The sequence below is a fragment of the Chrysemys picta genome, chromosome 1 (assembly GCF_011386835.1).
Source record: "Chrysemys picta bellii isolate R12L10 chromosome 1, ASM1138683v2, whole genome shotgun sequence".
In the NCBI taxonomy this organism is placed as follows: Eukaryota; Metazoa; Chordata; order Testudines; family Emydidae; genus Chrysemys; species Chrysemys picta.
Window position 1 is genome coordinate 260,726,004 of NC_088791.1, and position 26,005 is coordinate 260,752,008.

The window sequence follows — 26,005 nt, forward strand, 5'->3', positions numbered from 1 at the left end:
ACCCCACTTGTTATACACTTTCCAGACCCCTGCGGAACCCCACTTTCCAGCAGGATTAGGAACCATTTATAACTACTCTCTGAGTATGGTTATCCAGCCAGTTATGCACCCACCTTACAGTAGCCCCATCTAAGTTGTATTTGCCTAGTTTATTGATAAGAATATCATGCGAGACCGTATCAAATGCCTTACTAAAGTCTAGGTATATCACATCCACCGCTTCTCCCTTATCCACAAGACCTGTTATCCTATCAAAGAAAGCTATCAGATTGGTTTGACATGATTTGTTCTTTACAATTCCATGCTGGCTATTCCCCATCACCTTTCCACCTTCCATGTGTTTGCAGATGATTTCCTTACTTACTTGCTCCATTATCTTCCCTGGCACAGAAGTTAAACTAACAGGTCTGTAGTTTCCTGGGTTGTTTTTATTTCCCTTTTTTATAGATGGGCACTCTATTTGCCCTTTTCCAGTCTTCTGAAATCTCTCCTGTCTCCCATGATTTTCCAAAGATTATAGCTAGAGGCTCAGATACCTCCTCTATTAGCTCCTTGAGTATTCTAGGATGCATTTCATCCGGCCCTGGTGACTTGCAGGCATCTGAGGCCAGGTCTACACTACCCCCCTAATTCGAACTAAGGTACGCAATTTCAGCTACGTGAATAACGTAGCTGAAGTTCGAAGTACCTTAGTTCGAACTTACCTTGGTCCACACTCGGCAGGCAGGCTCCCCCGTCGACTCCGCGGTACTCCTCTCGCCGAGCTGGAGTACCGCAGTCGACGGCAAGCACTTCCGGGTTCGACTTATCGCGTCCAGACTAGACGCGATAAGTCGAACCCAGAAGTTCGATTGCCAGCCGCCGAACTAGCGGGTAAGTGTAGCCAAGGCCTAAGTGATTTTAAACTTGTTCTTCTTTTATTTTATCTTCTAAACCTATCCCCTTCCCATTAGCATTCACTATCTTAGGCCTTCCTTCAGACTTTTCTGTGAAGACAGAAACAAAGAAGTCATTAAGCATCTCTGCCATTTCCAAGTTTCCTGTTACTGTTTCTCCCTCCTCACTGAGCAGTGGGCCTACCCTGTCCTTGGTCTTCCTCTTGCTTCTAATGTATTGATAAAAAGTCTTCTTGTTTCCCTTTATTCCTGTGGCTAGTTTGAGCTCATTTTGTGCTTTTGCCTTTCTAATCTTGCCCCTGTATTCCTGTGTTGTTTGCCTATATTCATCCTTTGTAATTTGTTCTAGTTTCCATTTTTTATAGGACTCCTTTTTATTTTTTAGATCATGCAAGATCTCGTGGTTAAGCCAAGGTGGTCTTTTGCCACATTTTCTATCTTTCCTACCCAGCAGAATAGCTTGCTTTTGCGCCCTTAATAGTGTCCCTTTTAAAAACTGCCAACTCTCCTCAGTTGTTTTTCCCCTCAGTCTTGATTCCCATGGGACCTTACCTATCAGCTCTCTGAGCTTACCAAAATCCACCTTCCTGAAATCCATTGTCTCTATTTTGCTGTACTCCCTTCTACCCTTCCTTAGAATTGTGAACTCTATGATTTCATGATCACTTTAACCCAAGCTGCCTTCCACTTTCAAATTCTCAATGAGTTCCTCCCTATTTGTTAAAATCAAATCTCATAGACTCATAGACTTTAAGGTCAGAAGGGACCATTATGATCATCTGGTCTGACCCCCTGCATGCTGCAGGCCACAAAACCGTCCCTACCCTTCCCTTGACTCTGCTGATGAAGTCCCCAAATCCTGTGTCTTGGTGACTTCAATTGGCAGAGAACCCTCCTGCTAGCGATCCCTGCCCCATGCTGCGGAGGAAGGCGAAAAACCTCCAGGGCCTCAGCCAATCTACCCTGGAGGAAAATTCCTTCCCGACCCCAAATATGGCGATCAGTAAGACCCCGAGCATGTAGGCAAGAGTCTCCAGCCTGACCCTTGTTAGCCATTATACTATTTACCTGCTATTGCTCGGTATTCCTCAGCTAATATGTTTTACCATTAAACCATTCCCTCCATAAACTTATCTAATTTAATCTTAAAACCAGACAGGTCCCTCGCCCCCACCGTTTCCCTCGGAAGGCCGTTCCAATATTTCACCCCTCTGACGGTCAGAAACCTTCGTCTAATTTCAAGCCTAAACTTCCCCACTGCCAGTTTATATCCATTCGTTCTCGTGTCCACATTAGTACTAAGCTGGAATAATTCCTCTCCCTCCCTGGTATTTATCCCTCTGATATATTTAAAGAGAGCAATCATATCCCCCCTCAGCCTTCATTTTGTCAGACTAAACAACCCGAGCTCCTCTAGTCTCCTTTCATACGACAGGTTTTCCATTCCTCTGATCATCCTAGTGGCCCTTCTCTGCACCCGTTCCAATTTGAGTTCATCTTTTTTAAACAAGGGAGACCAGAACTGCACACAGTACTCCAAATGAGGTCTCACCAGCGCCTTATACAACGGAAGCAGCACCTCCTTATCCCTACTAGATATACCTCGCCTAATGCATCCCAAGACCACATTGGCTTTTTTCACCGCCACGTCACATTGTCGACTCATAGTCACCCTTTGGTCTACAAGAACCCCTAGGTCCTTCTCCTCTTCCGTTACTTCTAACCAATGCGTCCCCAACTTGTAACTAAAATTGTTGTTAGTCATCCCTAAATGCATCACCTTACACTTTTCACTATTAAGTTTCATCCTATTTCTGATACTCCAATTCACAAGCTCATTCAAGTCTCCCTGCAGAATATCCCTATCCTCCTCCGAATTGGCAACGCCTCCCATCTTCGTATCATCCGCAAACTTTATCAGTCCACTCCTGCAATCGGTTCCGAGGTCAGTAATAAATAGATTAAATAAAATGGGTCCCAAAACCGAACCCTGAGGAACTCCACTGGTAACCTCCCTCCAACCTGACAGTTCACCCTTCAATACGACCAGCTACATTCTCCCCATTAACCAATTCCTTATCCACCTCTGGATTTTCATATCGATCCCCATCTTTTCCAGCTTAACCAATAATTCCTCATGGGGTACAGTATCAAACGCTTTACTGAAATCCAGGTATATTAGGTCCACCGCATTTCCCTTATCTAATAAGTCCATTACTTTCTCAAAGAAGGAGATCAGATTCGTTTAGCACGATCTGCCCTTCGTAAAACCATGTTGTAATTTATCGCACTTGCCATTAACCTCAAGGTCCTCAACTAGTTTCTCTTTCAGAATTTTCTCCAGCACCTTGCACACTACAGATGTTTAACAGGCCTGTAGTTACCCGGATCACTTTTTTTCCCTTTCTTGAAAATAGGAACCACATTAGCTATTCTCCAGTCTAACGGAACCACCCCCAAGTTTACAGATTCATTAAATATTATCGCTAATGGGCCTATTTCTCGCGCCAATTCCTTCAATATTCTCGGATGAAGATCGTCCGGTCCTCCCGACTTAGCCCCATTAAGGCGTTCGAGCTTTGTTTCTACCTCGGATATGGTAATCCCCCATTCTGTTTGCCCCTCTGTCATGGTGCTAGTATCCCTAATACCTTCATTGGCCTCATTAAACACCGATGCAAAATATTCGTTGAGATATTGCGCCATGCCTAGATTATCTTTAATCTCCTCTCCGGCTATAGTCTTCAACGGTCCTACTTCTTCCTTCTTTGCTTTCTTCCTATTTATATGGCTGTAAAACCTCTTACTATTGCTTTTAATTCCCCTCGCTAGGTCCAACTCTACACGGCTTTTGGCCTTTCTCACTCTATCTCTACATGCTCTGACTTCACTAAGGTAAGTTTCCTTACTGATCCCTCCCCTCTTCCACTCTTTGTACGCTTTCTGTTTTTTTCCTAATTGCCCCTTTGAGTCGGTCGCTCATCCAGCTCGGTCTAAATCTCTTGCTTAGTAATCTTTTTCCCTTTTTTGGGATACAGGCCTCTGACAGCTCATGTATCTTTAACTTAAAGTAATCCCAGGCTTTATCTGCCTTAAGATTCATTAATATGTTTGCCCAATCCACTTCCCTTACCAGTCCCCTTAGTTTGTTAAAATTGGCCTTTTTAAAATTATAAACCCTAGTCTTTGATTTAATTCTGTTACTCCTTCTGTTTAGTTTAAACTGGATTAGCTCATGATCGCTGGAGCCCAAGTTGTCCCCTACTACCACTTCCTCAACGAGGTCCTCACTAGTCACCAAAATCAAATCTAAAATGGCCTCCCCCCTCGTCGGTTCGGCTACCACTTGATGAAGGAAATGATCAGCAAGCACATCTAGGAACATCTGAGCCCTATTATTGCTACTAGTGTTTGTTCCCCAATCTATATCCGGGAAGTTAAAGTCCCCCATAATTACACAGTTCCTATTAGTATTTACTTCTCTAAACACATTAAATAGTTCTTTATCCATAATCTAGAACAGCTTCCCCCCAGTAGCTTTTTCAACCTTCTGAAATAAAAAGTTGTCTGCAATGCAGTCCAAGAACTTATTGTATAGTCTGTGCCCCGCTGTGTTATTTTCCCAACATATATCTGGATAGTTGAAGTCCCCCATCACCATCCAATCTTGGGCTTTGGATGATTTTGTTAGTTGTTTAAAACAAGCCTCATCCACCTCTTCCACCTGGTTAGGTGGCCTGTAGTAGACTCCTAGCATTACATCACCCTTGTTTTTTACCCCTTTTAGCCTAATCCAGAGACTCTCAACACTTCCGTCTCCTATGTTCATCTCCACCTCAGTCCAAGTGTGTACATTTTTAATATATAAGGCAACACCTCCTCCCTTTTCCCGCCTATCCTTCCTGAGCAAGCTGTACCTATCCATACCAACATTCCAATCATGTGTATTATCCCACCAAGTTTCGGTGATACCAATAATGTCATAGTTGTCATCCTGTATCTGACCAGCATGAGGGGGATGGGACTGTTTGCCAGTGAGTTTCACAGGTATTTGCTGACAGCAGAGGAATAGTGAGACTCAGGACTTATCTATACAAAGAGTTACTGAGTGGCAAGCTATTACACCACAGATTTATACCCCAGCATGCTGCACACAACCTAGCCGTGGACTCTTCTTACCTCATGATAAGAGTTCCATAGTATACTACAGAATGTGTGTGCATGGGAGCATGGGTCCATGTGGCCAGTTAGTATATAGTCAACTAGTGCACCATTGATTTACAACCACCTTGCCATGGACTGTCTCTCCATAAAGACAAGCCCTCAGAAATCTTGAGTTTTGTTTTAAGCTCTGGAGGGAGTATGCTTTGGGGTGCCCGGATTCTTCTGACCTTACTTTCCAAGCACGCCCCTTCTGCCTTTTCATCTTCAACCTGTGCTTGTATCTGTCCTGACTCTTCTCCACCCAGCTCCTTGTCCCAGTGTCATTCTCCTTGCGTACTCCATCCCAATCTCCACTCCTCAGGCTTCTCATCCCAGTCACAGGTTCGTTACCAAGACATTCACAGTTCCCTCTTTCCCACATCTGCTCATATGACCTGTCTGTCTTCCATACCTTCATCTCCAGCCACCCCCACACATGTACATTCCTGGTTGCCCCTGGCTCCCATTCTTAATCTTCCTCTCCCTGCGTTCCTCATCCAATCTCAGTGTCTTCTCCTAATTCCTTAGCCAATCTCTTTGCCCAACCAGTACCAGTTCACCACCACCACCACAGTGATTTTTAAAAGGTCCATGAATTTAGCCAATTTAGGGCAGATTTTTACAGGGACACAAAGGCTGGCTCCCTGCTAAGTTTCAAGTCCCTGCTCCAAAGCAAGGGGGCACTAGAACTACTCAAAATGAAGGTCACCAGAATATTTTAAATGGGCAAACACTGCATTTGCCTCTAGCCTCATTCTTGGAAAGTGCTGAAACATATTGGCTGTAATTTCCACCAAAATAATTAATCCTGACACCTAGCATGGAAAATTTCAACCCAATTGGTTAAAGTTTGTCAACATTATAAGAAACTAAAAACAAGGTTCTCTAATGGGAAGTGTCAGGCAACCTTAATAATAGGTGGACCTACCACCTCCATCTGTAACTGAAAACTAGTATTCATGTAAAGTGTTTGAAGTGGTATTTTTGAGACTGATGAAACGAGCTGGAACATAATGCAAAGTGGAGGTTTTGCATATTACCCTTATGTTCTTCCACTCCTTTCCTAAAACAAGGCTAAGATCAGCCTTGACATCACTGCTTAAGTTATTTATAACGTTTTTCTAAAAACCTCTTCCATTATATGTATGACTTTTTGTATGTGTTTTGTTTTACTGGTGCCAAAATTTTCAACATATGCACAAACACATATATATTTTGGGTGCTGATATGTGCATCTCTTGATGAACACGAGTACTAGACAGCAACTTCCATTAAACTGTTTTATTTATTTTATTATTTTATTGTTTGTATTGTAGTAGTGCCACCAATCCCTAATCATGGACCATGACCCCACTGCATTAGGCACTGTACAAACACAGAACAAGAGAAATGGTCCAAGTCTCAAAGAGCTTACAGTCCAAATAGTCTAAAAATCTAAACATTCTTACAGCATAAATAGTGCCCTACCATTTTAAACTGCTTCAAAGCCCAGACAGACTATAGGTAGCCCTATAGTGAAGATGAAGGCTACTTGATGGGTATGTTATTCCATAGGAATAGCTGCAGTGCCTAGGAGGACTCAATATTCCTTGCATATAAAAAGAATACCTCCAGAACAATTGCAGAATCTGATTAAAGGACTATGAAATGAAGCTTAGTTGTTCAGTGACAATGCTTGAACTTCACATGGCAAACACTCTCTTAAATTTTTTTTTTAAACATTAATAAATTTACAGATTCCAAGGCCAGAAGGGTCATCTAGTTTGACCTCATGCATAAGAAAGGCCAAAAAACCTCATCTAGTAATACACCGCTACCTCGATATAACACAACCCGATATAACATGAATTCAGGTATAATGCGGTAAAGCAGTACTCAGGGGGATGGGGTGAGCTGTGCACTCCAGTGGATCAAAGCAAGTTCAATATAACGCAGTTTCACCTATAACGCAGTAAGTTTTTTTGGCTCCCGAGGACAGCGTTATATCGAGGTAGAGGTGTATCTGCATCAAGCCCATAATTTCTGTTTGAGCTACAGCATCTTTTAAAAAGATATCCAGTCTCGATTCAAAGAAATGGAGAATCCACCACAGCCTTAGTTGTTCATTGTAGTAATATAAAAAGGCATCCAATTATCAAGAGTACAAAAAGGAATCAGCTGAGATCTGTGACAAACTATTGACCATCTGCAAGCATTTTTAGTAACCTACGTAACTCACCAGATTCTATTGACTATATTGGTTTCCATGCACAAATGGAAGAAATCCCCGCAGCTGCTCTTGAGGGTTTTAAATTTTCACTTCTATTTACAAACCCAACTTTGAATATTGCACATGCTTCAAGACTATTTTTAAAATACAAAAATGAAACTTTTAAATTTTCACAAAGCCAAACAGAATCCTGAAGGTGCACTCTACATAGTCAGCTCCAAATCACATGCAACAGATTACACAATTAAAAGATTAAATAATAAATTCATACCACACCAGCACTCTGTTACCTGAATGCACATTCCCAATATTCCCTCCAAGAACCAGTTTCCACACTGTAAATTATAACAGCATCGGGGCTGGGAGAAGGGCATAGGGAATTCACAGCAGCCTTCTCCCCTCTGCTGAAGGAAGTGGGAAATATATGCCTCCCAAAACTTTCCACAGTGCTTCTCTACACACACACACACACACACACACACACACACACACACACACACGTACGTCATGTGACAATGGGAAACTATCACAGAAAATCACATTCTTCTCATAGTGAAGCAAAACTTTAATGGAATAAGGAAAACAATATTATCCTAAAAGCTACAATCTCTCCCAGCATTTCACTTTACAACTTCAATGTGGAACCTTCCCTTGCCCCCGTCTGGCTTATTAATTGAAAATTAAAATACAATATAATAAAAACACTACTACCACCACCACACGTCCTCACTCTTTGTACATAGAATTGCTGATACTCGTTTCCAATTCCCCACACAGCATCAGCATTCAACCTGCTATCCCCATGAGATTACAGAAATTAACCTTCATTGTCCCCTAGGCAAACTTCCAATCCCTTTTGGAGATCCAGTCTAACACATTTCTATTTTCTTCCATCCTGTCCCAGCAACAGATATGCACAGATCCTTGCCACGTTCAGCAGGGTTGACCAGCTCCACTCAAAACTTACATTCCAGAAGAAGTTCTGCATGGGGAGAGAAACATGCAGAGAAAACTCTGCTTCTCCTTTGCCATGCACGTTATACTCCTCTGGGCATGTCCTATACACAGTTCCTAAAGAGAGGCATCTTTCCCACATATACATATTATGAAATACATAGAAGAAAACAGTCAAAATGTATCTAGACCTCAGATGAATGCGTATATGGACAAAGCGGTGATTGAACATATTAAACTTGTTATTTTAGCACTTACTACTTTGTGATTTATAATGAGAAAGATTTATTTAATAAATAGTGCCCAGGGGAGAATAAGAAGAGGGGAGGAAAAAAAATCATTTTACATTCATTGCTAAAGAAAACTACTGTGGGTGAATTGTTAGAGCAAGTCTCTGATCCCTTTCCCAGATCGTCCTAAACTGGAGAAAGGAGAGATCATAGTACTGAATGGAAAGAAAAATAACCATATCTGTCTGTCAATTATTGTGGAAGTAGAAGATTTCAGTACTTCCTGAGAGGTTTTTAGTGAAATTCCTCCCATGTGTGTGCAAGCCATGGGTGTTCAGAGGGACACTGTACTTCACAAGGAAAGCACTGGCACTCAGAAGAAAGAGTAAGCCAGGCTACAGAGGACAAAAAAAAAGGTTTACCCTAACAAAAATCATGGGAGGTCCATAGTTCATCTTGCAACAGTGAATGTAATTGCAAGCCTAAAAATTGCATTTGAAATTAGGAGAGGAAAAACGATGTATCTTATGCTGATCTCTCTCCCTCTCTTAAAAACAATTAGCCAAGTCTGCAGACACTCAACTGCCTAATTCTTTATGTTACTGTAATTAAAGGCAATAGTTACAGAGCTGATAAAGGTCACAAGCTGTAAAGTTATCACTTTGGCTAAGATAAGGGTTAACTGCATCAGTGGTATCAAATTGTAAAGGAAACAAAATCAGAATATATTCTGAATAATGGACTCATGTACAATTCCAGAAGTCAATTTGAAGGCTCATTTTCTCAACCTTCAAAGAGTAAGCAAATTATATTCCAACCTACCATCAAACTTCTTGTGCCTGGACACAAAGGTGGTGCGCACAAAGTGACTTGTTTCCTCCACCAAGTTTTCAAACTCCAGTTTGCTCTGTTGGCTCAACTTGTCCTCCATTTCTGTGGTGCAGCATGTATACTCCTGAGGACAGATTCTCAAATGTTCCCCTGCAATAGTAAGAGAAAGTATATTGTTTACTTATAAAAAATGAGCAACAGGTTGTGATTACCTTAATGTACACAGTGCTCATGAAATGCACACCTTTTTATTTAGAGTGCATGAACAAACATACTGATCAAATATAGAAACAATCATCTCTCTGTTAGACCATTTTCCTGACCCTCCAGTCCTAATATGGGGACACTTTGCATCTGACCTACAATTTGGCCTTAATCTTGGATTCCTTGCCATATAGGGACTTTTGTCTTTTCAATGCCATTTTGGTAAGCTTTGCAGTTCAAATGAGACTCTCTCAAGGTTAAACTGATTCTTAATTGAAGAATCCCTTTATGTAAATCTCGAGGACAGTTGCTTGCTCCTTCCTTGCATTTGAAATGTTCTGAGAAATACCCGGCGACCAGGCTAGTAATAAAGCTTTCAGAGCTTTCTCTCTACCAAACCTCAGATATGAGAATTACAAATTTTGGCAGCTTTGCCATACTCTGTTAGACACAAAGGGTTGGCCTGGGGAGAAAAGGGAAGAAAAAGGATGTTTCCCTGATGTGTCTTTCTGCCTGTTTGACTGCCTTAGTACAGCAACGCTTTCTTTCCACTTTCTCCCTTCTGCTCAAGCAAGTGTATTTTAATAGCAAGGTTTGGGTTCCACACATTTTCTTGGATGACATTTCTTGTCAGACACAGCAAATGCTCCACTTGAAGCAAGAACGTGATGAAGGGTTTAATTAATGCTTATGTTATATGGAAATGCAATGTAAAAGGTAATGAAAGCCTCTTATTTAATTCAATAGATTTCTCTCTTTATGCAGTGACAATATTGCATTCTTCAGTGCAATTTCCAAGTGGAAGCCAATTGTGTAGCTCATAAAATTAAAATGGTCTGTTATTACATGAAATGTGAATTTCCAATTGATGTTGTACTCTGGGTGTCAGAAATGTTTAGCCTGGGCTGTATGAAAGGAGGGAAGTCCACCTCCCTGCTGAGAAGTAAGAAAAATGATAGGCCTCTTCTTGTAAAGCAATGAAAGCATTTAGCTTTTCATATACTATATCCTGAATAAATTCCGCTGCAAACCTTTATATGATGCAAATAAGATGATGGACAAAGCTCAAGGATTAAATACATACTGGGGACTTGATTCTCATTTACACCAAAGCCGCTTTGCACCACTTTGGAGTGTAAAGAGGACTTAAAATGTGTGAGTTTGTAAGCATGAGTGAGAACCATGCTGGGTAGCTTTCAGAAGAGATATAATTTAGTTATTGTACCATCAAAACAATTGAGGTATTAAAAATAAGTACACATGCTTAGAACAAATATTGTGTTGCACGTGAATCTGCCCTTACTTTATTCCATTTTTTTAAAGCCTTTTGTTCTGAAGTGCAATCATTCCCAATAACCTTCAAAGATTTAATTTGTTCCTCTTTGAGTTTTCACATAGGAAATTTCTTTTAGAAATCTGAAAACTTTACAAAAAATGTAGACATGATACATCTTGAAGGAGGGTTATTTCATCATCACTCTTACTACTTATTTGTACTGCAGTAACAAGGAGGCCCTAGTCAAGGACCACGACCCCATTATGCTAGGCACTATACAAACAAAAAAGAGTGGTGGGTGTTAGTGATGATCTCACTGCTTATTAGAGGTCAGAAATAGAAAGAAGATTGAACATTAGATGCCTTTGAAAATCTGTCATTACAAGCAGATTTGCCCATCTGAAGTGATTATGCAACATTGAGAAAACGTTGCTAGACATCCCCTTTCCAAATGTCAGAAAATCCTCACACAAAAAGACTCAATTGCCTTCTGGTTTTCAGGTGAAAACTCTGGAGAAACACGTACTTTTCTCTTTCCAGCTTTGGGGATAGTTTATGCTTCCTTTATATCACAACTACTTCTTTTTGTCTCTCTTTTTTCTATGTTCTCATGAACTTTGGAATGTATTCCTTTCCTCTCTTTTTCTCCCACATGTGTTTTTTGTTGGCCTTATCAAATAGTGCACCCGTATGTTGTCGTTTCTATTGAATAACAGCTAATAATCAGGGTTCAGTGCTTAACTATGAATAGCCACAGTTCTAGATATTATCATTATTTCATTAAAAATATCAAAGTACAATAAGACCTAAGCAGTTCAGTATTTCAGCTATTTTATAGCATCATTAATTTCCTCTATCCCATTTATTTGCAGGCCTACTTTCTCTTTATTACTGCATCGATCACCAATTTGTTATAAAAGCCCATCTCACCTCCTTGACTGCCAGGAACTCATTCTGTTTATTTTCCTTTTTCTGTCTCTCTCTCTCTCTCTCTTTTTTTCTTTTTTTTTTTGCAATTTTTATTTTTTCCCCTTAACAGACTATGTGTTCTCATTTGTTTCATTACTTATATCCTTACCCAATAATTTTAACCACCACTTTCTTAGTGGTTGAAATGTGGATTTCCTTGTTATCATAAAAACTCTAGATATCTAATACCATTCATCCACTTCCTCTCCCAATTTGTACCCTTCTATATGGACATTCCAGTTATGAGAATCTTCCCATCCGGTTTCAATTATGCCCACTAGATTAGAACAAGCATTAGTAACACTTCTAGCTCATCTGTCTTTTTCCACATACTTCTTGCATCTTAGTGCAGACCTAAAAACGTAATACTATCTGTACTCTTCATATTCTACTTCCAAACAATTTTTTTCTCATTTTATTTCCTACATTGAAAGTACGTGCCAGAATACAGAGTTAAGCAAAAGTTCCCAAGTCGATACTTTCTACCTCAAATTCTCCTGATTCAAAGCTCACTGAAGTCATTGGAAGAGTCTTGCTGACTTCAAATGAACAGGAGCAGGTCCTTAAATCTTATATATAAAACATTGCAGGAGACAGGTCAAGATGTTCAAAACGGACTGTCTGTCTGTTAGGCTCCTGAATCCGTATTTAGGCATTCAGTTAAGTAGCCTGATTTTCAAAATTAATGAGCACACAGCAGCTCCCTGCTTAAGTCAGTGTGAGTTGCTAGATGCTCACAAATTTTGAAAATAGGCTTCTTAACTGGATGCTTAATAGGAACTCAGAGCCTAACTTCAGGCACCCAAGTTAAATTATTGAAAAAGCACATAAATGACGTAGGTTTCAAAGTACCTAAGTCACTTGGAGGACTGCTTTGAATACAGAGAGTACTCTGTCACCTGTGCACTATTGAAAAATTTCCCCTTTGTCTATTGTAAGCCTTTAATACACATCTAGTGGCTCTTAAGTTTCACAATATTAGCAGAATCATCCCACTAGCTGTCTTTTATCAGAGTCCTCTCTATGGAAGATGGCCATTTTGGTTTAATTTCAAGCAGGCTCCATCTCCTCTAAGACTGTCCTTTGAACATATGTTTTTACCCCTAAAATCTGCTTTCCTCCAGGATACCAAAGGTAGCTATCTATTGATAGTAACACTCATTCTAGAACACTGATTAAGGAAAAGAATCGTGCAAAATATTAAAAGTAACTAAAACATTTAGCATTTAGTCCCTGAAATCATTGTGCTCCTGGGTGGATAACTCAACATCAAGCTGCATTATGTGCTAAAAGGCTGCACCATTATTACATATTGCACACACTAAAACAACATCAAAAGAACATTATTAAGGTGGCAAAATCAAGCACTCGAGAGTTAGGAAATGCCAGAATTAAGGCTGCTGGTTATGTCCTATTTTTTTCCATAGGACCCCTGCCTCATTCAATTCACAGGATGGACAGTGCTAAGTTAATGAGGAACTGCCAGCGTCATTGCCCAGCCAAGCCGAGCTCCCAATCCCTTACTCAACCTGTCCCAGCCTTCCTGCCCAACCAGTCCATGTCTCCCCTTCCTCTGCTCTCAGTCTCCTTGTTCAACCATTCCCAGGCTCCCCTCTCCAACTCACAGTCAGTTTCTTCCCCTCTCACCAGATCCTTTCCCGATCTACTCCTTTCCCTCTTCCTTGATCCTTTGTATTTGAATAGATGGCTTCCTCCTCCATGCTGTCCAGGGCCCAGCCGTGTGTGTGTGTGTGTGTGTGTGATTAACAGCAAAGGAGAGACAGACTCCCCGCTCTCAGTTCCAGTGCTCAGACACACTCCAGAGCAGCTGGGAGAAACCATTACAGACAAGGAAAATTTTTCTAGCCCACATAGTCCTGGACTGGAGCAGATCAGTGTGTTGGGATGGTCACATATGCAGTCTGGTCACACCTAGAACCTGTGAGGGGCTGAAGCATGCTCAGTGAGGATAGAATCTTTTCAGATTTTAGCTGTTAAGCTCTAGCAATCCTCTAATGAGCCTGGGCAAACTGCATTTTTTTCAAAGGCTTATAACTTACCCAAATTTGGGTAACTTTTCATGGACATGTCAAAAGCACAACTGTGACACAAAGGACACCCCCTGCCAAATTTCAAGTCCCTGTCACGGAACATGAGGGAGCTGGAACATTTAAAAGAACTGGTCCCACAAATTTTTAATACAGGCAAAGCAATGTATTTTCCCCTAATCTCATTCTCAGAAATGGTTGGACTTTTTTGGCTGAAATTTAAAAAAAAAAGAAAAAGAAAAAGAAAAACAGATAGTCAGACTGACACCCAACCACCCACCTACACACTCACAGTCAGCTTGGAAAATTTCAGCCCAAATGCTGCAAGTCTTTCAAAATTATAAACAATTGAAAATAGGGTCTTATAATAGGAAGTGTCAGCCAACCTAACTAATAGTTGGCGGTCCCAGTCCTGTCTATAATTATTTAATCATTTATCTTTATTTTCCTTCTTTAACTTTTCTGTTTGCCATAGTTGATAGTACTAAGTTTTGGCAGAACATCCAGATCACTCACTTTAAGGAAAACAGAAGATGTCACAACTCTGCTTTTTCACATTTTCTTCTAAAAAATTTTTTTATTATTCTTTAAAAGAGTTTTTGCTGATTCTATGTAAGGTTTCCCCATCAGCGATATCAAGCCTGCCCAGATTGGAAGTAATTCTAGAGACTATTTTTATTGTACTTCCCTTATTTCCTGGTGCAGGCTTATTTTCCATTTCATTTGCATTATCCCAGGACTCGAACAAAAGGGGTTTAAATTACTGATCTTGGTATTTACACATCTTAAGTATTTTACAGTCTACTACTGTGCTCACAACTGATATACCACCTCTTGCTCTGTGAAACTCCTTATGTTTTACATTCTCAATGATTATATGGCATGAGTGGCTAGTTTTTCCTTTTTGAAAATGGTGTCTCCATAGATAAGCTCGACTGCATGTAATTTATGCTACTTCAGCACTATGCTGGAATCAAACAAGTATTAATTCAGCAGTTCCTAGTGACCTACTACAACTCATCTAACCACCGTGTTTCCAAGCAAAGTTGCTGACTTACATCTCTCTCCTTTTGTGGCTTATGTTATATAAATCAAACCAATTGCCTGTTACAATTTCAGCTACTAGTATTCAGTTTCAGTTTTATTACAGCTATAATCTCACACCTGTCTTCACTTCCTCCAAACTGGCAATTTTTACAGTTGAATTTGGTAATCTTGCTTGTATGGCACTTTGAATGTAATAAAACGATTTACAAGGCAGTTGTTTTATATTCAAATACACAATAGTTTGGTGTCCCCACAACATGCCATAAAATTATAAAAGCTCACTAGAGCTTTTAAAAAAATTACATAAATTGAATAATTGGCTTCTACCAGTCTATCAAAGTGCCACAAGTTATCTATGTATGGTAACTCTTTAGGAGGAGTACAATCTGAACATATTGCAAACCATTATGTAAAACAAAATTAACCTTTATATTTCCCCCAACAGATTACGGTTCTTCTGAAGCCCTGTCCACAGCTATCAGTAACACCAAGATTACAATATTAGACGTGGAAGCATGCTCATATAAATCATTTTAAGTCAGCCAGATTTCTTATGGATTATGCTGTTCATTTTACAATTGCAGGAATAATAATTCTTTATGAGGTAGTTAATTTTGATAGTTTTTGCCCTCGCCATAAATAAAAGCCAACAATAAATGCCACTATTCGCAGTGCTCTGCCTTCAGGCATTCAATAGTATGATTGCTGTTAATAGAGTTATACAGTCAATATTTGTACCCCGCTTTGTAAATCCAGCAGTAAATGAATGTTAAGACACACAATGGTAGTGCTCTGTGGGCATTCAAACTCAGTCGCTGTCTGAGAAATGGCAGTGTCTACAAAAGAAAGAAAAGATTAAAAAAAGTGTCCTTCATCCCACAGATCAAATCAATGTGGGTGGACCCTTGTCAATGTGGCTGTACGCAAGGCAAAGGTCTGTCCACAAGGACCCAATTGGAGGACTAAAGCCAAGGCCACCAAAAATATCACGCCAGTCCTTCAAATCTAATAGCGAAACAAGAAACAAAATTGGGGAAACTACCAAGAATGTAAAATTTCCTTCAAGACATTTCAGTTTACAGAAAACTAAAAAGTGATGAAGAACAAAAGGAGAAAAAAATATTCTTTAGCAAAAAAACTTTTCATCTACTCAGTCTCAGAAGGAATATTTTCTCTTTAAGATGTGGAAAGAACTCAGGGGTTTGTGTCCTACTGGAAAAAAAAAAAGAAATAGGTTTTTAAAAACTGGAATTTAATAACACTTCTCCATTCCTTTGGAGATAATGGTGTTGGAATCTAGAGTTTTCTGAACACAGGCTTGTCCAATCAATATTCTCACGTGTATGTTAAAACACTAATTGTGAAATCAAGTGGATGGGCTTATTGTTATGAAGCACTTTGTTCATTTTCTATGGTGTGAAATTATTTTTGCTCATAAAACATATTTAGCACTTTGAAGTTGGGGATTGGTCCTGCTTTGAGCAGGGTGTTGGACTACATGACCTCCTGAGGTCCCTTCCAACCTTGATACTCTAGGATTCTATGAAGTGTTTGACTCATAAGCATTTGCAGATCCCAACAAAATAGTAGCGAATTAACAACAACAATTATTGAATAGTTTAAAAATGCTAAACTGTAACAAAACAAAAAATATTGCGTTTTATAATCATTTCAGGCAATATTCAAGTGACGAAAATTATAATATCATTTTGCTGGACCAAAGACTGTTCCCTAACCAACAGTCTTGAAGCTCCTTCTGATGCAATTATCTTCTCTGTGGGGGTAAAACAGCTCCACGAGCAGCCTCAGTGAAACTGCACCTGGCATTCAAATTGCAGAGTTGAACTTTCCTATTGAAACATATTATGATTTAAATGAATTCTATTACAATGTTTCAGAGAGGACAAACAATAGTTGAATAAAACATAATATCTGAATGAAAAAAAGTCAATGTGACATATACACAGTGCCTGCATACAATTCTTGATCCTTTTAAATTTTTAGCAGCTAAACAAGAAGCTTTGTGTGTCCACCTGATCCTGTTAAATCACCCCTCTCCCATCCAAAAGAAAGTGACTCATCTGTTTGCCTTTAACACAAATATTTTTTCCTCAAATTCTATTTGTTCCTTGAGGTCAATTAAAAAATGAATGCCTTCCAAACAGACCTATAATTAGTTAACAGTCTCTTCATTATGTGTCCCACAGGGAACATTCACTTACAAGAAGTCCTGATCATATTGTCCTTGAGAAGCCCTCAATAATAAGACGACACAGAAACTGAGGCCAAGGCAAACCTGTTCATACTAGGACTACACAGCTGCTAAAGAAAGGGATAGAGTCTCTCGAGTCTTCCTAGCTAAACTACTGGAAGCTGCTCCACTCTCCTACATTCAGGTTCATTTTATTTTCCAGGCATATGCAGTTAGACAATTGGTTTTTGATAGCAGTTTGTGAAAAGAATCTTTAGCTATCTCTTGGGGTGTGTATTACTGACATTTTGCCCAGTGCATTGTGAAAGGCAAACTGTGATTCAGCATTGTGCAGTTTCATCATCTTGCTGGCTACTTGGCTGTAATTTTGTGGTTTGGAAGCATGTTTCCTCCAGGGGATGACAGCTAACTCCCCCCATGCCCCCCAATTGATTTTGCTCTTTATTATATCCCCTGCTATAGTAGCAGGAATGTCTTATAAACAATGTAAGGATGACCCTGTTTACTCCAAAGTCAGCACAAGTGGGAATAGAATAAATCATGCATACAGTTTTTCTTTGTCCATAAACTATAATGCAACTAGGTTTTTTCTTTTATTTTAGCTGTTCTCAAAACAATTTTATTATTATGATAGCCAGAGAGAGTAAATGAGGGTGGATTTGTAAAGGTTTGATCAGCATGGGTTTGCATGAATCACATAGCATACAAGTGGGTTATGCAGATCATCCCAGACTCAGGCTGAAAAAACCTTTGCAGCCCATCGTGTATTGTGTATATGCCACATATGTTACCAAAAAAAATTACATAAGAGTTTTTAGTCACTTGGCTCTTCAATTTTTCATATGGCTTCACTATAGGTGGAGTAATACAGCCATCCCAAACTCATGCTTATAAAGTCTTTCTACCATTCCACACCTTCAGGTTATTCAACCCCCTAACCCATAGATAATGACAACTCCTCGTGCAACATCAATTGTCTTAGCTCGACAACTCAGTCGTGCAACTCAGATCTACTTGAGTATAGGGGGAGAAGAATTGCATCTATTCTGACTTCCACATAATGGGCCTTGTGCCAGTTAAGGATAAGGCATAGCGGAGTTCTGCTTCTGGATGCCCCTTGCTGCCCACACCATACCCTGCTTAGACCTCACCCCTGAAAGAAAAAAAACCACTTCCTCCTCTTACAATAATGAGGAGGGCAGCTAACACAGGAGGCAGCAGAGCCACTTCTTCCAGCTATATGTCCATGGAGAGTTCCTCTACCCAAGAGAAATTCTCCATCGGCTATCCTGACTCACTTTGCACCACTTACATTGTACAATGTAGCTTTAATGGACTGTTGAATCTAGTACAGAGTTCGGCAATCTTTGGCACGCGGCACGCCAGAGTAAGCACCCTGGCGGGCTGGGCCGGTTTGTTTACCTGCCGCGTCCGCAGGTTCGGCCGATCGCGGCTCCCACTGGCCACAGTTCGCCGCTCCAGGCCAACGGGGGCTGCGGGAAGCGGCACGGGCCATGGGATGTGCTGGCTGTGGCTTCTCACAGCCCCCATTGGCCTGGAGCGGCGAACCACGTCCAGTGGGAGCTGCGATCGGCCGAACCTGCAGATGCGGCAGGTAAACAAACCAGCCCGGCCCACCAAGGAGCTTACCCTGGCGGTCTGCTTGCCAAAGGTTGACGATCCCTGATATAGTACATAGGTATTATTGCATGATCATGGTGAAAATTACAAGGCATGAAAGAGTTAATGGAAATTTGAAAGTTCTGTTTAAATATTGTTTACCACAGCACATGAATGTTCACTTCATATCATGAACAGTAACGATACCTCGTTAATATCAGCAGCTTCTACTGCACTGAAACAAGAGCATCAAAGAGAAAAATGAAAGCCTCATCATAAAAAGACAGATAGCTTAGCTCAGTCCAATGACATTTCAGGTTTCCACTATTTCCTCCAATTCCTGAGGATCTGGTTCCACTGTTAGTCTGTGCTGTCTTTTGTATCCGGTTCTGCCACAGTGGGGCTGAACAAGTTGTCAACTCTCTTTATTACCCTCCTTTTGTGGAGGCCCCTGAAGCCTATTATACTTGGCAAGGTTCAAGGCCTTCAACAACAACAACAACAACAACAAAAATCAATAACCAAATGTAACAGAGTTCCTTGCCCTTCAAGTGTTTTAATGATAAATGTTTGACCTTTATGATTAAAGATCAACGTGAAAGGAAATCCCCAGGTGTATGTCAAGACTTCTCTGTAGTTATCCGCTTACATTTTTCTCTTTTCATCCAATGTAAGAGAAGTTTCTGGAAATGAATGATGAATGCTTCCAGCTTCCTTCTTAAACTTTTCTTTATCAGCATACTATAGCTGTGCAGGCTAGTAGAACTGCATTACTGTGGTGGGCCTTTTCCAGTGGAAAAATAAAGGGGCTCCAGGTCTTTTAACAATCTGAATGGAAATTTCTGGATGTTCAAAAACATTGTTATAAATTTAAAATTAATGGAGATATCCTATCTCCTAGAACTGGAAGGGACCTTGAAAAAGGTCATTGAGTCCAGCCCCTGCCTTTACTAGCAGGACCAAGTACTGATTTTGCTGCAGATCCCTAAGTGACCCCCTCAAGGATTGAACTTGCAACCCTGGGTTTAGCAGGCCAATGCTCAAACCACTGAGCTATCCCTCCCCCCAGGCTCAGCAACCTTTCAGAAGTGGTGTGCCAAGTCTTCATTTATTCACTATAATTTAAGGTTCCACGTGCCACTAATATATTTTACATGTACAGGGGCCAGCAGATGGAACCCCAGACCGGCAGCAGCGTGCCACGGTAAATCAGCTTGCGTGCCATAGGTTGCCGACCCTTGTTATAAGCTAAGAATGTGAGTGTGCTCTCTCTCTCTCTCTCTCTGACTTCTATGGGATCTTCTGTACTCTATCAATAACCCCTTCTCCCTAGGTCTTAATTTATCCTCCAATTTCTTTACTTTCATTCTTTAAGGGTGACACATTTGCATGCTTTCACCATAGATTAAGACTGGCTGTTTAGCTGCAATTGCACAGCAGACACTGTCTCCCAAGCTCCGTAGCTTCAACTCCAAAAAGTCTTTTTGAAATCAGTTCTGATAAGGTGTTTAATTCACTCAAAAATATTAAGGTCTACTCCTGCTGAAAGAAGAGCACCAGATATTGGGCCAAGCAGTCTACCAGACTCTCTGAAGACCATGATTTTTCAAGGAATGGGACCAGTGACTTTCATTATGTATAGAAAAAACACTTTATCAAATCTGGCTATTTTCCCACCTCCCAAAGTTTTATCTACAGAGTTGGTGAGGTACAATTTGGTCCTATAAATCCATGGTATGTCCACACCTTGAATACTGCATGCAATCCTGGTCAGCCCCTTTCAAAAAGATGTATTAGAATTGGAAAAGGTACAGAGAAGGGCAAAAAAAATGATTAGGGGTATGGAAACAAACAAAAGGAAGTACTTCTTCATACAATCCACAGTCAACCTGTGGAACTCGTTATCAGTGGATGTTGGAGGTCAAATCTATAACAGGGCTCAAAAAAGAACTAGATAAGTTCATGGAGGATAGGTCCATCAATGGCTATTAGCCAAGATGGTCAGGGATGCAATCCCATGCTCTGAGTGTGTCTAGCCTCTGATTGCAAGAAGTTGGGAGTGGATGACAGGGGATGGATCATTCAATGATTGCCTGTTCTGTTCATTCCCTCTGAAGCACCTGGCATGGACCACTGTCAGAAGACAGGATACTGGACTAGATGGACCCTTGTCTGATCCAGTCTGGCTGTTCTTATGTTCTAGCAAAAAACTGTTTGAGGTTGCCAAAATATTGTATTTAAAAGGTCATTGTGTGAGCAGCTGAGCTTCTATGCTGCTGTGATGGAATATACCCCTCTAATCACCCTCTAGACACTACCGTAATAATCATTGTACAAAGTATGCCTTGTAAGATATCATTTGAGAACTCAATTTGCTGGTCAATATTGTCCTGGTAAATCTGTGTAATATAATCTGTAATATTATAGGTGAAGTTATAAAATTCCTCTGTATGATGTTATTAACACATGTTCCAAACCCCACAGACCAAACAGAAGATGGCAAACAGGTCTGTCCCAAAGAAAGGAACCTGTGCTTGCCTTAATTTGCATTTAAATAGTGAACAGAGTCATCAAGCAGGAAGGGAAGACAACAGAAGTTCAAACAAATGAAGTGTCACAGCTGCCATCCTGGTTGGTTGCCTCTATCTCTCAGTGGTATTTATTCTGCTTTAAATGTTATAATTCCCACATTACAATGCTTCATTATGATGACAGTTGCACAAATTTACATAGAAAACCCGAAACAAAAAAAATGCTTTCAGGGTTCTTTAAACCACATGTCAGATTTAGATAATCTCTTCAAGGCAGAAAAAAACATGCCCTCTTGGGTGGGCAATATAGGGCCCATATTCTGGTTGGGATTCTTGGGTACTATTAGAACAGAATAAGAAGGTTTAGTGACCGGGTTGAGAAGATTCTAAGAGACCTTTTCTTTTCCTGCCTTCCTTGTTTACCTGTTAAATGCAATATAAATCTATGCAGGTGCAGTAGTACTAATAATCATGAGATAAAACATTCAGTCAAAGGTACACTAGCAAGGACTTGGGAGTGAAAAAAAAATTTAAGAGCTTCTATAGCAACCACTTGTTAACTCCAAAAGGTCCCAAAGGTTTCCCTAAACTCCAAAAAGCAGCATGATGCAGAAGTTCAGACTGCCACATTATTCCCTGAAGAAATTGCATGAGATTGCCTATTAAGTGTGAAATGCACACAGATAATTTCAAGTGAGAAACTGAGGTGAGGACAATTATGAACATACCATCATTTTTCAGAGTAAATTGGCAAAAAGTCAGCTATAGTAGGATAGCAGATTAATGTGGAGTACAGCAATTGACATAGGTACCACTATCTACTATTGCCAAGGTAATAGGAGATGTTCTATGAAACAGATCTTGCCATTACTCCTTAAGATCCCAATTCAACAAATCACTTAAAAAGTGTACTTGAGGTTAAGCATGCGAGCAGTCCCATTGAAGTCAGACTACTCATGTGCTTATGCACTTTACTGGATTGTTTAGTATTGTATTTGCTACAAGTGCTTCTGTAATTGTGCTATCAACGAAACATCTGGGGCTGGATTTTTCAGGCTGTTCCATCCACTTTGTGAAGCTCAGTTAACGCAAACTGAATAGATTCCTATCATAACTGGACAGTGGAGTATTCTCCTTGCACTGGGGAACTCTTTGTTGGGTTTAAACAGGTGAGAGAGTAAGGGAAGGGAAGGGTGGTTGTTATAGCAAAGCTCCACTACATTTATTCACCACTTGAGCTTGGTCTATAAGGGGGGAGGGGAATTGTGGTGATTCTCTACATCACAGCCATCTTGCCCTATACGCAGCCATACAGTGAGGGCTACACAGATTTATAGATTCCAAGGCCAGAAGGGACCATTGTGATCATCTAGTCTGACCTCCTGTAAACATAGGCCATAGAACTTCCCCAAAATATTTCCTAGAGCAGATCTTTTAGAAAAACATCCAGTCTTGATTTAAAAGTTGCCAGCAATAAAGAATCCATCAGGGCCCTTGGGAAATTATTTCAATGGTTAATTTCTCTCACTATTAAAAATGTGTTCTTATTTCCAGTCTGAATTTGTCTAGCTTCAACTTTCAGCCATTGGATCATGTAATATCTTTCTCTACCAGATTGAGGGGCTCATTACATATTTTTTCCCCAAGTAGGTATAGCTCATAATCAAATCAAACCTGAACCTCTCTTTGTTAAGCTAAATTGATTGATGCCCATGAGTCTCTCACTATAAAAGCATGTTTTCTAATTCTTTCATCATTCTTGTGGCTGTTCTCCGGACCCTCTCCAATTTATCAACATCCTTCTTGAACTGTGGACACTAGAACAGGACACAACATTACAACAGCTGTCACATTCATGCCAAATACAGAGGTACTCCTATTCAAAGTTCCCCTGTTTACTCATACAAGGATGGCATTAACCCTTTTTACCACAGCATCACTGGGATCTCATGTTCAGCTGATCATCCACCAAATCTTTTTCAGAGATTTTTCATGGGAAGTTGCATCCTTTTTAATGCTTGGGAAAATGTACTAATAATTTTAGAGGTAGTTAAACAGGTGATCATTTACACAAATGACTGCAGGGATTAAAAGGGCTCATGACTATGGCTGTTGTGAAAATAGTGATGAATCTAGGCAGCAGAGATAGGTAAAACTAGACATGGTTCTTGAACAAACAGGATTCAGATCTAAAACTCCAAAATTTTTGCCTGGGTGAGTTGTGTCAGTGGTTCCATCTTTGGCCCATCTGTAGTAGTAATGTACCTTACAGTGCTTCACTGGCTTCAGAGGCTTGCTAAATGGGAAGAAAAATAAAAGCATTTTGTCTTGCCAAGCAGATTCCCAAAATTCCCATTGTTCTGATGATTTACTACGTTGAGTTTTCATGTCAATGGCACTGGTTTTCTCTGTTACCAAGTTTGATTTTTTTAATCTCCCAGTGAACTCAAGTTATCCTTTTCCTTTCCACCTGCCCCATCAGCTAATATCAATACAAATGCCAGACTGATTTTATTTTACTTTCCTGGTATATCTTGGGTGATTAAAAAGGGGTTGCAAGCAATGAAGGCTCATCGAGAATTGCTAGAAGACTTTCCATTTTCTCAGCTTCTCTCCCTCTTAACTTAGAAATGTCAAAATCTTAAAAAAAAAAGTTAGCTCCCTAGTAAAATTTTCCAAAATGCACCAGTGACTTAAGAGCCTCAGTCCTGTTTTCAAAAGCTCCTAACAGTAATTTAGGAGCCTAAGTCCCACTGGCTTCCGTGGGCTGCTTCTGCAGTTGGACAGCCATACTCAACCCATTTCTTAGGGATAAAAGGAAAATGTGCACAATTATATACCTGATCAAATATACAGCATGATAAATATGTTTTCCCTATATGGAACTGGCGAATTAATCAGCCTGGTAAAAATCCCAGGGTTGGCTGGGACTGCTTCCAGGAGTAAAGCCAGAAGGATCTGGCCCATTATAGTTGTATTTATGACCGAAAGCAGCAAATTATCATCTGTAAAAGCTAGGACTCAGTGTACTGGAAAACAAGGTCGGATCAGTTTATAAAAAAAGTAGAGAAACACACACACCTGTGTGTAAATCTCTTCATTGAGTTAACACTTTTCTAAATTAAAAATTAGGGATTCATGTTGCAGCTAAATATATATATCATCTGCTCATGGCATTTGTATGTATGAAAGAGATTTATAGGTTTCAATGAGGACTATTAATGTACAGGCGATGCTAATTGCACTAATAACACTGCTCTACAGCCAAAATGTTTCTGAAATAAATGTAGTCAAACTTTACTAATTCTGGGTCACTGAGAACGAAAATGATGCTTAAAATTATTGATTGGCTCTAGTTTTCAAGTTATGCTATTGGGTCAGTATATACGACCCTTGACTTGGGAATGGCGGAGGATAAGTGAGTTATAAAGGGAAAGGATCTCAATTTAAACCAGAAATGACTAAAATACATCTTTGACTGGATCTATGAATAAATCTATGACTGGGTTTGGACAGTACTTGCTTTTTAGGCAAAACAACGAAGGATGCAATCTGAAGCTGGTATTGCGTCATACATGATATGAATTGCATCATGTTATTCCTAGAAGTCATGGATGATGCAATCATAACGAAGCTTACATCACTCTGCTGAACAAATTGCCCTATATCAGCTCTAGAAATCATACAGTGTCGTGCTCTCTTATTTGTCAGTGTTTGATTTTGCAAAGGGACACATTTCTGTTTAGCCAAAGTGAGCAGAGATGCCTCGTACTTGTGTGAACAGTGCAGACAACTTCTGCTATGTTTGTGGTGAAGTGACTTTTGCATCCCAAAAGCGCAGTATAACCACTATGGTTAAGAAAACCTATCACCTTTATTTTGGCTGCAAAATTGGAGATCAGGACAAGAGGTGGGCCCCACGCATATGCTGCAACACTTGTGCAACAAATCTTCGCCAGTGGTTGAACAGGAAAAGGAAATCTATGCCTTTTGCAGTGCCAATGATTTGGAGAGAGCCAACAGATCATACCAGCAATTGTTCCTTCTGCATGGTGCCTCCAGTTGGGAAAGGTGTGTCAAAGAAGAAAAAGTGGACTGTGCATTATCCAAACATTCCATCAGCTATACGCCCAGTACCCCATGGAGAAGGACTGCTGGTTCCTGATGCACCAGAATCATTCTCACTTGAGTCAGACGAGGAAGAGGAAGAGGATGAAACTTCTGGTCCTGAACCATCAATGTCACAGGACCCACATTTTCTCCCATTCTCCTCTGAACCACACCTCATAACACAAGGTGAACTGAATGACCTTGTCAGGGATTTGGAACTACCCAAGAGTAAGGCAGAGCTGTTGGGCTCCAGACTACAGCAGTGGAATCTCCTGGCAGGTGATGTTAGGGTTTCCATGTTCCGTGACCGTCAAAAGGATCTTGTCCCATTCTTCTTCATGGAAGGTGATCTTGTAGCCTGCAACAACATCGATGGTGTGATGGCAGCCCTCAACATCGTTCACGATCCAGATGAGTGGAGACTGTTCATTGATTCATCGAAGACGAGTCTTAAAGCTGTTTTACTGCATAATGGCAATGTTTTGCCATCAATTCCAGTTGGTCATGCAGTCCATATGAAGGAAACCTATGACAACATGAAACCACTTTTGAGGTGCATAAACTATGACCATCATCAGTGGCAGCTTTGTGGCAATTTGAAGGTTGTTGCTCTCTTGCTTGGTCTGCAGACTGGATACACAAAGTACTGCTGTTTTCTCTGTGAA

The 26,005-nt window shown here is 40.3% G+C and overlaps 1 protein-coding gene across 2 annotated transcripts in view; it reads right to left on the reverse strand.

The window, feature by feature from the left end:
- GPC6 (glypican 6) overlaps positions 1-26,005 on the reverse strand; it is a 1,150,448-nt gene that overhangs the window by 758,776 nt on the left and 365,667 nt on the right. For both annotated transcript variants that reach the window (XM_005305012.5, XM_005305011.5), the window contains exon 2: positions 9,315-9,473. In XM_005305012.5, coding sequence (XP_005305069.1) covers positions 9,315-9,473 — 159 coding nt within the window. The remainder of the gene's footprint in view (positions 1-9,314; positions 9,474-26,005) is intronic.